The sequence below is a fragment of the Hydra vulgaris genome, chromosome 12, assembly GCF_038396675.1.
Source record: "Hydra vulgaris chromosome 12, alternate assembly HydraT2T_AEP".
In the NCBI taxonomy this organism is placed as follows: domain Eukaryota; kingdom Metazoa; phylum Cnidaria; class Hydrozoa; order Anthoathecata; family Hydridae; genus Hydra; species Hydra vulgaris.
Genome location: NC_088931.1, coordinates 55,878,820 through 55,895,654, shown reverse-complemented (window position 1 = coordinate 55,895,654; position 16,835 = coordinate 55,878,820). Strand labels below are relative to the sequence as shown.

At 26.7% G+C, this 16,835-nt stretch overlaps 1 protein-coding gene across 2 annotated transcripts in view; it reads left to right on the top strand.

Moving 5' to 3' along the window:
• The first annotated feature begins 4,475 nt into the window (after window positions 1–4,475).
• Window positions 4,476–16,835, top strand: part of LOC100199910 (histone deacetylase 1) — a 31,219-nt gene continuing 18,859 nt past the window's right edge. For both annotated transcript variants that reach the window (XM_065813780.1, XM_065813779.1), the window contains exons 1-3: window positions 4,476–4,773; window positions 8,915–9,027; window positions 9,208–9,325. In XM_065813780.1, the coding sequence (XP_065669852.1) occupies window positions 4,722–4,773; window positions 8,915–9,027; window positions 9,208–9,325 (283 nt within the window). In that variant the 5' untranslated portion in view covers window positions 4,476–4,721. The remainder of the gene's footprint in view (window positions 4,774–8,914; window positions 9,028–9,207; window positions 9,326–16,835) is intronic.

The following is a 16,835-nucleotide window of genomic DNA, read 5'->3' as shown; positions in this document are numbered from 1 at the left end:
CTACCGGAATATTAAAATCATCAAGAAAGAAACAACGTTTGTACGAAAATTTCTTAAAAAAAGAACATTTGATAATGAATCCAATTATAAAAAATATGAAGGTGTTTTTAAGCTAGTTATAAATCGTTCAAAGAAAATATATTATTCAAATCAATTACTAAAATTCAAAGGCGACACTCAGAAAACCTGGAATGTCATTAAAGAATTAGTTGGTAAAAAGAAGTTATCAACTACTTGTCTTCCAAAAACAATGAAATTTAATGACGTTGATATACTTAATAAATCAAAAATTGCAAAAACATTTAATCAAGTCTTTGTTAGTGTAGGATCAAATTTAGCCTTAAAACTAAAACTTGATAAATTTAGCGTAGATTCATATTTAACTGCTAACAATACAATAATGACCAACTATAAACTGACTAAAAATGAGTTATTAATTGCTATTCAAACGTTAAAACAAAGGATTAGGAGTTGATGAAACAAGCAGTAATGTTGTAATAAAATCTATGAAATATTTAATAACACCTCTGTTGCATATTTTTAGTCTTTTAAAACAAGGAATACTTCCAGAAAGTTTTAAAACTTCAAGAGTTATACCGGTTTTCAAATCGGGTGATCCTTCTAATGTTTCCAATTATAGACCTATTTCCATTCTTCCTTGCTTCTCTAAAATACTGAAACGAATAATGTATAATAAAATATTCTCTTTTCTAGAAATAAATAATATTTTATACAACAAACAATTTGGTTTCAAAAAAGGTCATTCAACTGATCATGCTATTCTTAAACTTGTTCATAATATTTTTCGAGCCTTTGATAAAAAAGAGTATACATAAGCAAAACCTTCGACACAGTTGACGACTATATTTTATTAAAAAAACTAGTAAATTACGGAGTTAAGAATGCAAATATAGTTTGGTTTAAAAACGATTTGTCTAATAGAAAGCAGTATGTTTCTTATGATGGTGGTAAAACTGAAAATAAGACAATCACTTGCGGCATTCCTCGAGGATCCATTTTAGGACCACTTTTGTTTTTAATATACATTAACCACTTAAGCAGAGCTTCGAATATTTTAGACTCTATTTTGTTTGCTAACAATACCAATTTATTTTATTCCCATATTAATATAAAAACTCTATTTAAAACAGTCACAAAGAACTGCTAAAAGTAACTGAATGGTTTAATACAAATAAATTGTCATTTAATTTAACCAAAACTAAGTATATTTTTTTTCATCGCCTTTATCAAAGAGATAAAATCCCTCTAAAGCTCCCAAATGTTAGCATTGGGAATCAACTTATAAAAAGAGAAGATTCAATTCAAAAAAAAAGAAGTTTCTAGATGTTCTTCTTGACGAAAATGTCACATGGATAAACCACTTAAAATTAATCGAAAATAAATTTTCTAAAAATATTGACATACTTTATAAGGTAACACCATATCTAAACCAAATTTGTTTGAAATATATCTACTTCTCTTCTATTCATTGTTATCTCAATTATGCTAACATTGCTTGGTGCAGCACCAATAAAAAAAACTAAACAAACTATTTAACAAACAAAAACATGCCATAAGAATAATATCCAATGCAGACCGTCTCTCTCATTTACAACCACTATTTATTAATCTAAAAATATTAAATGTTTACCTAACAAATATACATCATCATTTAATTTTTATGTATAAAATCAATAACAATACAATGCCAAATATTTTTCAAACGCTATTTTAAAAAATACAGCACAAATATCTTACTAGGCATGCAAACAATAATTATATTCAAGCTAAAACTCACTTTGAAGCCACTAAGTTTTCTATCACAGTTTGAGGCCCACTATGGAGTATAGTTATTAGAAATGAAATCAAAACGCTTGCAAACATAAATATTTTAAAATCAAAACTAAAAGAAATAATTTTAATTAATCAAAACACTTCTTTTAGAGCTATATTTATTTGTTAGCCTTAAAAATATTGTATAGTATATTTTCCTTTTATTTGCAAAGGTTTAAAAATTTAGTTTTTATTTTCTTATTATGAAAAACTAAAAATATTTCCTTAAAATTTAAAATTTTTTTCACTAATATAAATACATTATCTATAAATTATGCAACGCTAAACTTATTTAAAAAATAGAAGTAGAGGATCATTTGCTCATTTACGCGGTAATTTTCACTGAACTTAAAGGGCTATTTTTATTTTTGGTTTAATTAAAAACTCTGCAAGAGAAAACTTTTGATCTTTTTTGTTTTTGCTGTTAGTTAAATTTGGCGTTGCGTAATTTATGGACGATCTCTAAGACTCGTTTTTTGCGGACTTACTAAAGAGGGGTGCCTGAAAAAACGTTCGCCCAGAGTAAGGTTTATTTTTGTCTGATTTGTCATAATAACAAATTTTCAAATCTAAAAAGTAAATTATGACTTTCAAAAATAAGAATTAAATTCAAAATAAACAAAAAATTCAAAAATAAAAAGTAAATTATGATTTAGCTGTAATTCGACGGGATTGCTCACCTTAACCTATCGGCCTTACACACTTACAAGTTTGCAAGTAAAGTAACTTTATAAAAATAAATATATTTTGTATATATAATATATAAACTTTAGATCTTTAAGTTCTGCAACAAAAGTCTTTTTTACGGTCTTATCACATAAGTCCACGAAAGAGCTTTTAACTTGAAAATTCACACCTCCTTACTTACCAACGAGGGAGTATGGGAGTGTCTAACCCCCTTAAGAAATTTAATCAGTCGGCAAAAATAGACATTGCAGCCAGCAAAATTGGATCTATAGTTAGCAGTCGGCAAATATTAGCCAAGGAGGATCTTTTTTTTTTTCCACAGATCTTAGTCGGAAAAATATTTTTTTTTAGGCCTTACTCGGCAGAAAACACATACGTCACCCCCACCCTCCTTTAAGATCTCTTCGAGATGGCTCTGAGTAGAGAGACTCTTTAAGCTCACACTTGTCTGATTCAAATTAGTTTTGCTTAAAAAACTGTTACAGTTTTTGAATTTGTCTTGCTTAACAACCTGTTTACAGTCAGAGATTGTAAATAAGGTCTATTAAATAATTTGTACATATAAAAAAGTTCATTTTTATAATAGCTCAACCAATTAAAGTGAAATGTTCCGGATTATATAAAGTGAAATGTTCCGGATTATATAAAGTGAAATGTTCCGGGAAAAAATTGCTTTTTTTTTTTTTTTTTTTGTGAACTTTTGCTTCGTTAATATTTTTTTACTAACGCATGGTGTGATTCTTTTTCGTCAACCTAATAAGAAAGACTATTAAGTTCTTTTTATTTTTGTTTAGCTTATTTAAGTATCAACAAGAGATCAAGAAATGGAGCTTAAATCACCGTTTCTTGATCTCTGTCTTTAATTAAAAAAAAGCTGTTTTACTTCCTCAACAATTTAGATTATATACTTACTTCTGAAAAATCAATTGACCAGAAAAGATTGAAGTTTGTTGATATCTTTTAATAAAAATAAATTTTTAATTGGGATGTTTTGTTTAGTTGGTGTTAAAATATATAATCTCGCTACTTTTTACAATGATTACAAAATACCCAATAAATAGAAATGGTTCTACACTTCTCAAAACAATTTAAATTTTTTCATTTTTCAATTGATAGTATTGAGTGTTCTAGAATTGATGGTATTGATTGATAGAATTGATGGTAAAGATTGATAGAATTGATGGTATAGATTTCGCCAGATTGGCAAGATTCTTAATATCCATTTGAAAATGAGTTACATAAATAGGTGTAGTAGTGTTACCCTCCCACCCTCCCTTAAAGATTGCAATTTTCAAGCTATAGTTGGGTTTTTTCAGGAATACTGTCGGTTAGTCGGCATTTGACACATTTCAGTCGGCAGACTTTTTGTTTTGAGAACCTTTTTTTTAACGAAAGCAGTCAGAAGTTTTTAAAAGATTTGCCCTTCCCTCCTAGTAAATTTTGTAACTTTTTATTAAAAAGAAAGACAATGTTAATTATTGAATAAAGTGTATAATATTCAAAATATATTTAAAGCTTCATATTATCACATGTAATATAGCTGCTAAAGTATATACTTCGTGAAATATACGTTTGTTTAATCTACTAACTATTCAAATGTAATGAGAAAATTTTAAATGCTACCAGATTATAGCGTATAAGTCGTAGAATAGCCATTTAAAATTAAAACCTTTTCAAACTTGCAGCATGAAAAAATTACCATGCTTTAGAAAGTGACTATTTTAAGTCACTATAAAAATAATATGGAGACAAAATGACAGGCCTAAAAACGAAAATTTACCCTTTAAGATTTAAAATTTACCAGAAATTTTTCCAGGGAAATTTTAAATCAAAATTTACCGGTAAATTTACATCACTACCCTGAATGGAATCTATAACGAATTAAAAATATGTATTTCTTTTGTTGCTTTGTTGCACCACTTTCTCGCATCTTTTTTGAAAAAAGTTTTTCGGACGTATTTGAAATTTTTCGCACGTTAAAAGTTATTGATCTTTATTGATCCTATATTGAAGAAGGCTTTATGAACTAAAATTTGAATATGAATGTTTTTGTATATCTAATATAGTAAGTGTGATCACTACGAAACATTTTCTTTTCAATTTCAAGCGGTTTTTCTACACTATAGGCCATCAACGATTTAGGCAGTCATTGTAAATTTTAATTTATAATAGAGAAATTTATAAAAATATTTTTCCTATAAATGGCGTTTACTAGTGGTGGATCAAAAAAAAAAATATGCTACTATTATGACGGTATAATATTTAATTTTATCCATTCTTTGTTTCTGTTTATGTATCTATATGTAATACAAATTTAATAATATCTATATGTAATACTTATACTTAGGCATACAGCATAAAAGCTGTTAACGTTTTTATTTGGTTGGTATTTTGATCTGTTTTGTACAGGTTGCCATCATTAAAACAATAGTTTTAAAATTGTTACAATTATTATATTTTGTGTTGTATTTTTGTTTTATAACTATATATTTATTTTGTTTTTTTCCATAAAAAATGTCATAATATTTGGCGGACGTGCATTCCAGGCACCCCCTTTAGTAAGTTCGTAAAAAACTTTTATACAAAACGAGTATTGTTGAAAACCATACCCTAACCAAACCCCAACCCTGATACTTAGGTTAAGGCTCCATGTTTGGTTTAGGTTTAGCTTAGGGTTTGGTTTGGGTATGACTTTCAATAAAATAAACTTTAATTTTAGGTTCAGGAATAGAGTATAATTTTCAGTAAATGTTACGTGTAAAATGTGACTCATTTTTTATGGACTTCTAAAGGGGGGTGCCTGAAATACACATCTTCCCAATGTTTTTATGATATCAAAAATGTTTTTCATCAACAAAAAGGTTTATGTCTAAAAAAACTTTTAAGGCCTATTTTAAAAAAACTTTTTTATTTGGGCCTAGGGTTACTTTGATGCCAAACTAAGAAATTGCTCTAAAAAACCTCTATATTTTGTAAAAAGCAAAAATTAAGTTTAGTTCTTCAAAAATTAAAATTTATACTAAATACTGACTGTCAATTTTGGTGGCAGATGGGTGAATTTCTAATTTTAAAAATAAAGTTACATTTACTTATATTGAAAAACAAATAAAAATCAATAAAAATTGGCATAACTACTCAAAGTTTAAATTTAATAACTGATTAATAAATTTATAACTTTGAAAACAAAACAGATAATATACTTTTTTTCTTCTTCTTATGGTCCAATTTTTTCTCTAGAAATATGCTTATTTTGGGCTTTTTTGCTCCAACTTACATATGTTGCTGGTTTACATGTAATGGAGATAAGCACTTATGATATGCTGCTAACTGTCCTTAATCCTGAAGATTATAATGACTTGTTCAGGCGTTTTGAGGACTTACCATTTTCTGTAAATAATAAAAGAATGTCCATTTCTACAAATAATATAACTCTGTAAATCTCTATACTACACCCTGTAGTAGGGTCAATCAAACGATTAATGATTATGTGTATACTGCAAAAATTACTGACAATATTAAAATTATTTCAATAATTCATAATTAAAACATGCTGGAAATAATGTTAACATACTGCTAAATAGCAAATAACTTTGAATAATAAACTTAATTGAATTGATATCATCAAGAATTAATGATGTCAATTTCCTATCATAGATAGGCATTGATAGCAGCAAGCTGTTAATATCATCTCTTGATTCCACTAGTCTTGTTCTATCTAATATAGCCATCAAACAGATCAATAAAAATGCTAAAGATGTTACCTGATACGGTGTATCAGGTAACATTTTAAATAGTAGTATAAAAGATAGTAGTATAAAAGTTGTCCTCAATTGACAGCACTCTTCTTCATATCTTGTAATTTCAAGGGTTCCTTAAGGTTCTATCCTTGGCCCTATACTTTTTTTAAATTAACATTAATGATCTTCCAGAAATTCTCATATCTAAATTGTTTGCTGATGATACTACCATTTATTTTTGTCTCGATAAGAACCCAACACTCTCTGATTTCTTGAAGGGTGTATTTGAGCTTGAATAGGATCTCACTTCTGCTACAACATGGGGCTCTCAGTGGCTGGTGAACTTTAATTCAGATAAAACTCAATTTTTTTCAGCTAATTGTTATCGCAATAATTTAGATCTTTCTATATTTATGAACAGTAATGTACTCGGTGAGTCATCTACCTTTTATCTTCTAGGATTAACTCTTTCTTCTAATTTTTCTTTGAAACCACATATCAAATCAATTGCAAAATTAGCATCTGCAAAGGTTGCATCTTTTTTTTGTGCTCGCCACTTTCTTACTCCCTTTCTATTCTTTATCTCTATAAATCTCAAATCCCTATTTGTATAGAATACTGTTGTCATATCTGGAGCAGATCTTAAAATGATGCCCTTTTTCTTTTAGACAAGGTGCAAAAATGCATTGTAAACATAGTTGAGCATGCTCTTGCAGTCAACCCCCAACCATTTTGTAATGTATTGTAATGTATGTACCAATTGTAATGTTGCTTCTCTTTCTCTTTTCTATAAATAATAAAGAGCTTTTTTCTCTTGCGCCATCTACTAAAATTAATTCTTGTGTTACTCGTCATTCAATTAAGTCTCATCTTTTACTGTAACTATTCCTATGTGCTCCAAAAATTCTTATTTGTCTACTTTTATTTTCCTCAAACATCAGTTCTTTGGAATTTGCTTTCTTCCTCTTGTGTTTTTGATTCATATAATTTGCAATCTTTTGAGTTGTCTGTTAATCGTTGTTTTGCTCTATAAACTTCATCTTTTCTTTTCCAGTAACTTCCAACTCTAATACTGGTTGCTTCAAAATTTAGTCAAATTTTATTGAGAAAAAAAAGCTTTTTTTCTCAATAAAATTTGACCTTTTTGAGAAAAAAAATATGAAGTTGAGGGAATAAATTAGAAAAATGCATACCTCTGATATTCACTTGACTGCATGAAGTACAACAAAGTTTTTAATATCAACAAATAAAAAGAATTATTGTAAACTAGTTTTTAAAATGTCAATTTTGTTACTTATTAAAAAAAACATCAACAACAAAAACTTTTAAAGCAAAAACAAGTTTATGCAATGCAACTCATAAATAGAGTTTAAAGTCTTAGATAAAATATTGTTATAATTATTTAGGAAGATGGTTGTATTTAAATAATTTTGTTGTTCAACACATTTAAAAGCCATCTTATTTTTAATAATGTTTGCATTTTTCTTATAAACAATCTCCTCTTGTTACAAAGATTGTTTTCTATATATATCATATAAAAATACAATTTGTGACTCTTGTCACCAAATAATGATCATTATACAAAATGTTATAATAATAAAAATATACAATGACTTTTGTCTATAATTAGCAAAGCTAATTAATGATTGAGCAAGTATTTCAGAGTAAGAGTTTGTAAAAGTTACAAAAATTACTTTTTATTATTTTGATGTTTACAACCACCTAATCAATTTTATCTGTGAGTGTACTAAATAGAGTTTTATATGTGTCAAGCCTTTAAGGCCTATAACTTTATAATTCGCTTTTATAATTTACAAATAAAGGTGAGTAGTATTTGAGATTTGATAAAATATATTTTTAAATTTTATATTAAATGTTATGTTAAATCATTAGTTTTATGCCTTATGAAAATAAACAAGTCTTTTTTACTACCGTTAATTTGGTAATGCACTAATTATTAGTAAAAACCAAAAACTATAAATATTATAATAATAACAATAATAATAATAATAAATAATAGCTGGGACAACTGTTTTTAAAACAGTTGTCGAGTGAAATAACAGTAGATATTGCACTGTATCAGCTTTTGACTAAATAGGTGTTTACTGTTATGTTATTGTTTTAATAAAAAGTTTTTGCAAATCTCTGAATTGTCTAGTTTATTTTTAAATAGATTTATTGACTCAGCTTCTATTATATCATTCAGCTGATTATTCCATGTGTGGACTATATGATTTGCGAAAAAAATTGTATCTATGAATGTTTTTGCAGAATAGCCTTTTCAAATTAAATTTGTGTTGTCTCAGACGAGGGCCCTTTTGTGACTCTGTGTAATTGTACTGGGAAACCCAATTTATTTTATTGTAGCCATATTGAATTTTATATTGCAGGATTAAATCACCACATATTTGATGCTCTTCTAGAGTTTTTAGTTGCATGACCTCTAATTTTCTTTCATATGGTAATTTCTTCAACGCAAGTGCTATCTTAGTTGTTTTTAGTTAAAGACTTTAGAGAATTTTAATTTAAATTTTAAAAAATATTTTTCTTATAAATTTTTTAAAACTATTTTTTTAGAAAGGTTTAAAAAGATCTGCAGCTTAAAAATGTAGTTTTAAAAGCAATTATTAATTAAGTTTGTAATAATATAATTCTAGGAGATGTTGGAAACTATTATTATGGACAAGGTCACCCAATGAAGCCTCATCGTATACGAATGACACACAATTTACTTTTAAACTATGGCTTATATAGAAAAATGGAAATATATGTGAGTACAAATTTATATCTGAAGTTTAGAAATTATATTTTTCCATGATTGTAATTTGATATATATTCTTTGAACCAAAGTAGTTTAACTTTAACTTCATTTATTATTAGAATGCTTTTAACCTTTTTTGAATAAAGTATTTCATAGTTTCTTTTTAATTATCAGTATTTGAAAATCTAGAGACCACACAAAGCACCATTTGAAGAACTTACAAAATATCATTCAGATGATTACATCAAGTTTCTTCGTACAATACGACCTGAAAATACATCAGAGTTTAATAAACAAATGCAACGCTGTGAGTTTTTTAAATTTTATTTATGTTGAATTTATGTTTAAACTATTAAACCGGGGATAAACCCAAACTTGTTTTGGTATTTTGGGGCGGTATGGGCACCTAACATAGAGTGCCAAACAAGTATTAAATACTTGTTGTTTTTCTTTTGATTTTATTAATAAAAAATAGAAATGATAATTTTGGCCTGTTGGCAATTAAGAGTTATTTGTTTTGAATAATAAAATAAAGAAAGCAAAATAAAAATCAGGCAAATTTAATTTTTGAATGAATGAATTTTTGACCCTTAACTCCCTGTTTTATTTTACTTTTGGAAAATGAAAAATTGAAATAAAAAACTTTTTAACAAATTTTGTTTCGTTTCATACTCTTTTTTGACTGATAATAATAAAAATAATGATTACAATAACTTAATAAAGACTTTATTTAGTTATTTTTTAATGTCTAATAGTAAATGAAACTTATTTAACGAACACAATTATTTTAAATATATATATATATATATATATATATTTTATATATATATATGTATATATATATATATATACATATATATATATATATATTTATATATATATATATATATATATATATATATATATATATATATATATATATATATATATATATATATATATATATATATAGTTCTATAGTTTGTTGCATTTGGAAAGCACGGTAGGAAAAAAGTGGTTTTTACGCCAACACATACGTCACTTTTAATTACTTTTGACTTTCGTCCAACATTTGCGTGTTGGACGAAAGTCAAAACCATTAATTTAATTACAAATTAATCGTTTTTTAAAAAAACCACAAAAATGCAAATTTAATTGACCAGAATGTTTTTAAAAACATTCTGAATGTTTTTAAAGTATTCTGAATGTTTTTAGCAATATAAACAATGTTTTTATTTTTATTTTTTTTAATAAAATGTTTTTATATTTTTAATTTTTTTAATAAAATGTTTTTATTTTTATTTTTTTTACTGTAAATCATGCGTGGAGTGTTGCTACATTGGCTATCTTATAGCCTGAGTCGCAAGGGAGTGCTGCTACATTGACTGACAAGTAGCCTGACTCGCAAGGGAGTGCTGCTATATCGACTGACAAATAGCCTGACTCGCAACGGAGTGCTGCTACATCTACTATCTTTTATTAACCAGATAAAAATTAGTGCCTCAATCAATAAACTTCTTGATAAATTCAGAAGTTTTTAATTCCTTTGTACTAAATCCAGACGTGTCTCACTTAAATTACATTTTCAAATATTTTTTTGCTATATTATATTGCCAAAAGTTGATAGCAGATAATATTGCAAAAAAGAAACTGATTCATACAGATATAAAAATTGTAAAGTAAAACAAAATAATATGAGAATACGAAAGAAATAAACAGAAAAAGAAGGGAAAAAAACAAGTAATTGCTTCTTTTTATTGCTTAGAATGCAAGAGAAAGATATATAAGATATACAAAAATGAAAGTTTAATACTTTGCGTAGGTCAATCTTAAATAAGGTTTTTGCTAAATGATCATTTACAATGAATAAATGTTTAAACCAACGACCTTTTAACCAACATTTTTTCCCATAAAGTTTGGGAAGTCGGATAAGAAATTAATGGTTTTCTCAGGGCCGACAACACGATTTTCAAAGTTAGGAACACACTACCTCATTTTGAAAAAAAATTACTCAATTTTTGATAAAAATTGTTAATTTCTTTAAAAAAAAGAAAAGGTTCACACAAAAAAAAGGGGAGGTATGTGCCTCTTCAGAAACAAGAGAGGTCGTGCCCCCTATTGTTTCTGAGGCAAACAATATACCACTGCACCACGGCTGCAAAAAACAAAGAAATATTGCATAGTTTTATGGGGTTTTAATTATTTTTTAACTGTTTTTAAAAATCTAAATTCTGTTCAAATGAAGTTTTTGATCAATTATTGTCAGAAGAATTATTTGATTGTCTACTTTTTAATTATTTTGAACGCTGATAACATTTTTCATTTGTCACAAAAAAAAAATCATAAAATAAAATAGAAATTGCAGCAAAAAAATTTTTTATTCATTTTAACTTTTATGAAAAAAGCTTTATTTTAATGGTTTTTCTTTTAATCGTTTTTATTCAAAGCATTCTTCGCTACTCTTATTTTTATTTAAATAGCAGAAAAGCCTGCCAGCCCTTTTTTATATGCTGGCATTAAACTTTAAATAGAGAAGACTGAATAGTGAAAACTAAATAATTAGTAAGATATATTTAATTACACAACTTACATATAGTATATTCATATAATATAAACATAAGTTTTAGGCAATAGGGATCATCAGATGTAACAAAAAAACATAACGACAAAAAATTGTATACTAAAAATGCTATGGAATGTCCGCTTTGATGGCATAAAAATTTACAATGAGAAATTTATTTTTATGGCGTAACTTTGATAAAAGCTCATTTTATTTATTGACTAAATTTAACTGCGATATAATAATGTGGTATTTTTTTATCAAGTATAGGTTGAAAAATTTACCACCAAGTTTAAATGGTTTTGCTTGATCAAAAGTATTGCATTACTATTATTTTTGCATGTCGGAATAAGCTCTAAACCCTTATTTTTGCATCCCATACAAATTTTAACTTTTTCAAGGAAAAGAGATTTTTTTGCTTATAGTACCTGTCTTTAAAAGTTTTCTCAGTAAGCCCAATGTAATGACATCCTTTTTCTTCTTGGTGAATTTTTACATTGCAAATATAAATAAGGTTATTTATAAATAAGGCATTTTCCATTAAATGGGCATGATGTGGTTTGTCTGCGATTGTATAATTGATGGGTACATTCATGAGTATGAGAAGTGATAATATTCTTGATGTTTAGAAGGCAACTATAACCAACCTTTAAAAGTTTAGAAACTTTTTGTTTTTGTTTTTTTGTATTTGTTTTGTATTATAATTATTTAGTTTTTTTAATATATATATATATATATATATATATATATATATATATATATATATATATATATATATATATATATATATATATATAATATATATATATATTTTTTTTATAAGATTATTCACCTCCCCAAGGCCCGAGGGGGGCCACTACAGTCAAGGAGGCTACTCATTTTTTTGTGTTTTTTATTTTTTTTTAGTTATTATTCGTGGTGCAACCCTCTCTCAACTCTTTAACTCCGAAACACAAACCTTGCCGAGCAAGGCCGCTGCGCGGAGAAACTAAGTTGATATATATATATATATATATCAACTATATAAGTTGATAGTCAACTATATAAGTTGACTATCAACATATATAAGTTGATATATATATATATATATATATATATATATATATATATATATATATATATATATATATATATATATATATTTATATATATATATATATATATATATATATATATATATATATATATATATATATATATATATATATATATATATATATATATATATATATATATATAGGCCTCTGCAGAAATAAATAAGTGCACGAACAGTGTATAGCCTGTTTAAAACAGATATGGCAGGCAATAAACATTTTTGCAGGCTTTTTTAATATTTTCATAAAAAAGCACATGGATAAAATAAAATTGATTACGTTTTAGTAATCAATTTTTTTTATTCATGTGCTTTTTTAGTTTTACACTGTAATGTTTTGTATCATATTATAAATACATTAGAAAAACAATCATCACCAATAATTGTTTTTCTGAATATTTGTTTATTCAAGCATCTTAAGTTTTCTAAAAAATTATAAAAGCGTTGCATTTGAACAAATTTTTTAACTCTATTTTATTAGTTTAAAAAGTTTATTTGAAAATATTAGATCTCTTTTTATTAAAACAATTTATTACTTTATAAGTATTATTTTGTGTTGCGTTTCTTCTTATTTTCATATTTAAAAAGTTACTCTTCTTTTTGAAACATTTTTTTTTAATTTGAAAAATGTAAAAATCACACTGAAACCCAAGTAAGAAAGCAAGTAAATATTTGATATAAAATTTAAATTAAATTTTCTAAATTTAAAAATATTAGCATAATGAAATTTAAAAATTGTGTTGAAACTTATAGCGAGGAAGCAGGTGATGAAAGGAAAGACTTTTTGGTGTTTAAAACTTGAATGAATGAGTTCAATACTTTATAATTATTTTGTGCTATGTAATTTAAATTTAATTAAACAAACTTTTATTACTGTTTATTAAAAAAAATTAACTTAACCTTTAATTAAGCATGTATCTATGTTAAAAACACAGCAATAAAACTATTGTGTATTTAAAAGTATATCTTACTTTTAAAAGGTTTTTAATTAAAAATATAAAACTTAAATAGCTTTTTAAAAACTACTAAAGCCCTTTAGTTTTTTAATGTTGTTTTTTTACAGTTATTTAAAGATATTTTTCAATGAAGTTCTTAAGCTAGTCATTTGAACCTGTCAAGTTTATATGAAAATATATATATTAAAATAGTTTTTAAAAATCTTCAATTACAAACTTTTTTACCTTAAAGAGATCCCAAGCTGCCGAGACATCTTGTGTTCATTTTAAAGAGAATGATTAAAAAAACATTTAGGCTAAATTTTTTTGATTAAAACTAAAGAATAGATGCATACCAAGAAAAACTAACTTAGTTGTTTTAGTCGCCTTTATTGTTTTGTTGTAGGTCAAATAGTTTTTATAATATACGTCACAATTTACGTACTTGATAGTTTATTCAAGTGTGTTTTATTCCTATGAGTTTTAGTGCATGACTTCATTGAAAAAAAAATCAATCTTTTAAACAAACAAACAAATCAATGACGTCAAATACTAAAACTCATAGGAATAAAATGCGCTTGAATAAATTATCAAGTCCGTAGATTTTAGCATATATTATGAAAACTATTTGGCATACAACAAAACAGAAAGCGTTTTGCTTTGACTAAAACAAAAAATTTAGTTTTTCTTGGTATGCGTTTATTCTTTTGTTTTAATCAAAAAAGTTTAGCCCAAACATTTTTTTTTTATCATTCTCTTTAATATGAACACATCCTCACTGTGAGCCATAAAGACCAACAGGTTCAACTTCTCCTCACCTCTACTTTTATTTTTTTTAAAAGTAAATGCAGTTCGTGTAAGACTTTTTCAAGTACAAAACAAATCTTAAGTCGATCAGAAGTGTTAGTATTTTAAGTATTAAAAACTAGAAAAACCTAAAAATTAAGCCTTAAAAATAATGCAATCTGCCATTCTTGGCTTCTTTTACTTTAATAGTTTTGAAATGATTAAGTAAAAAACATCATATGGTAAAGATGGCTGATTTAAAACAGTCTGTTTGGAAAAAAAAGGTAAATATTCAAAATCTTTAGTAAAAGTACAACCATCTGTAGCAAATAAAATCAAGGAGTATATTTGGCCTGAGTACAATGCAGAGTTTAATGTCTGTCCGGATGTAATTTGTTCAATTTGTAGAAGAAACATCTTTTTGCTGGAAAAAAGATCAAACACTTATCATTCAAACTGGATAGTAAAGTGTTTCAAGTATATGACTTTAAACTTATTTAAGTTAAATGATTAATACATATAAAGACATAGATTTTTTATTAAATACTATTTTTGAATTAGGTTGTTAGCATCACAAACTAATTTATTGCCTGTAGTTTTTTGCCTCAGAAAGTTTGCAAAGAATAAAGAGTGCGAATTAGGAAGCAATGCTTCTTCAGTTATTGAAGAGTTCAAAGTATCATTTTGTGACCTACAGCAATATGCAAAGATACATTTAAATACAGAGCGGAAGGTTACCTGGAAAGTCCATATAGTTGTCTGTCATATTCTCCCATTTGTGAAGTTTAGTTGTTGTTCTCTGGGATCATATGCTGAACAAACTGGAGAAGCTGTTCATAGTGCCTTCAAACCAAGTTGGTCTCAAAAGAAGTGAAGGATTGAACTTAAAGATTATGCTAATAGATTGAAATCTGCTATTGCCACTTTTTGCTTAGATAAGATGTAAATATTGTAATAAAAAAGTAGTTGTGTTCTTTTTGTTGCATTTATTGTGTTTTTTTTCTTTTAATTATTGCTATAATGGTGTAAAAGGAGTTTAAATCACTTTATTTTAAGATTAGTAAGAAAAAGTAAGGATTGTTTTAAGGAGGATAATGAAAGATTAATTAAATTTTTTTTTTTTTTGAAAGGAGTTAATATCATCATAAAATGAGTAACTTTATCATTCAAGGGGGGGGGGGGGTAAATAAGGTAAAAAAATAAGTTTTTGTGTTACTTCTGATTGACTTTAGATTTGTCCAATACAAAAAAATAACATATCTATCCAGCACTTATCTTAATATGAAAAAAAATTAGAGGTGGGAAAAAGTTGAACCTGGCGGTCTTTATGGCTCACTGTGACCTGTGTACATATTTAAAAAAAAGGTGGTTCGGGATCCCTTTAACGCTCACAAAAACATAACAATGATTAACATTTTTTGCTTTTTTATTTTACTTTATTATGTAATACTTATTAAAGCAATATTTTAAATGTGCTAAATATTCTTTTATTTGTTTATGTAAGTAAAGTACAACTAAACCTTAAAAACATAAACTTTTGCTGTTTTTAAAAAAACGTTATTTATTTGCACAAGCTATATTTCGTCCGTGTAGAGGCGGGCAATTACTTGCCATTCTTGCCAAGGCCTATATATGTGTGTGTGTGTATATATATATATTTTTAACATCTTCGCTTCCAACAAGGCTGCAAGCAACCGCTATTAGAGTTGGAAGTCACTGGAAGAGAAAAGATAAAGATTGTTGAGCAAGATAACGTTTGACAGATGACTTAAAAGATTGCAAATTATATGAATCAGGAAAGCAAGATAAAGGAAGCGAATTCCAAAGAACTGATGTTCAAGGAAAAAAACTAGAGGAATAAGAGTTTTTGGAGCATTTAGGAACAGTCACAGAAAAAGGATGAGACTTAATTGAATGACGAGTAACATAATAATGAATTTTAGCAGATGGCACAAAAGATGCTAGCTCTTTAGAGAAGTGCCCATTTTAGTATTTGTAGAAAAGAGAAAGAGAAACAACAATACAACAATGTGATAATGGTTGAAGATTGGCTGCAAGAGCAGGACCAACTATGTTTACAATGCCTTTTTGCACCTTGTCTAAAAGAAAAAGGGCATCATTCGAAGATCTGCCCCAGATATGGTAACAGTATTCTGTACAAAGACGGATTTGAGATAAAGAATAGAAAGGGAGTAAGAAAGTGGCAAGCACAAAAAAGAGATGCAATCTTAGCAGATGCGAGATGCAATCTTAGCAGATGCGAGATGCAATCTTAGCAGATGCTAATTTTGCAATTGATTTGATATATGGTTTCAAAGAAAGATTGGAAGTAAGAGTTAATCCTAGAAGATAAAGAGTAGATAACTCATTGAGTACATTACTGTTCATAAATATAGGAAGATCTAAATAATTGCAATAACGATTGGCTGAAAAAAATTCATCTGAATTAAAGTTTTATCTGAAT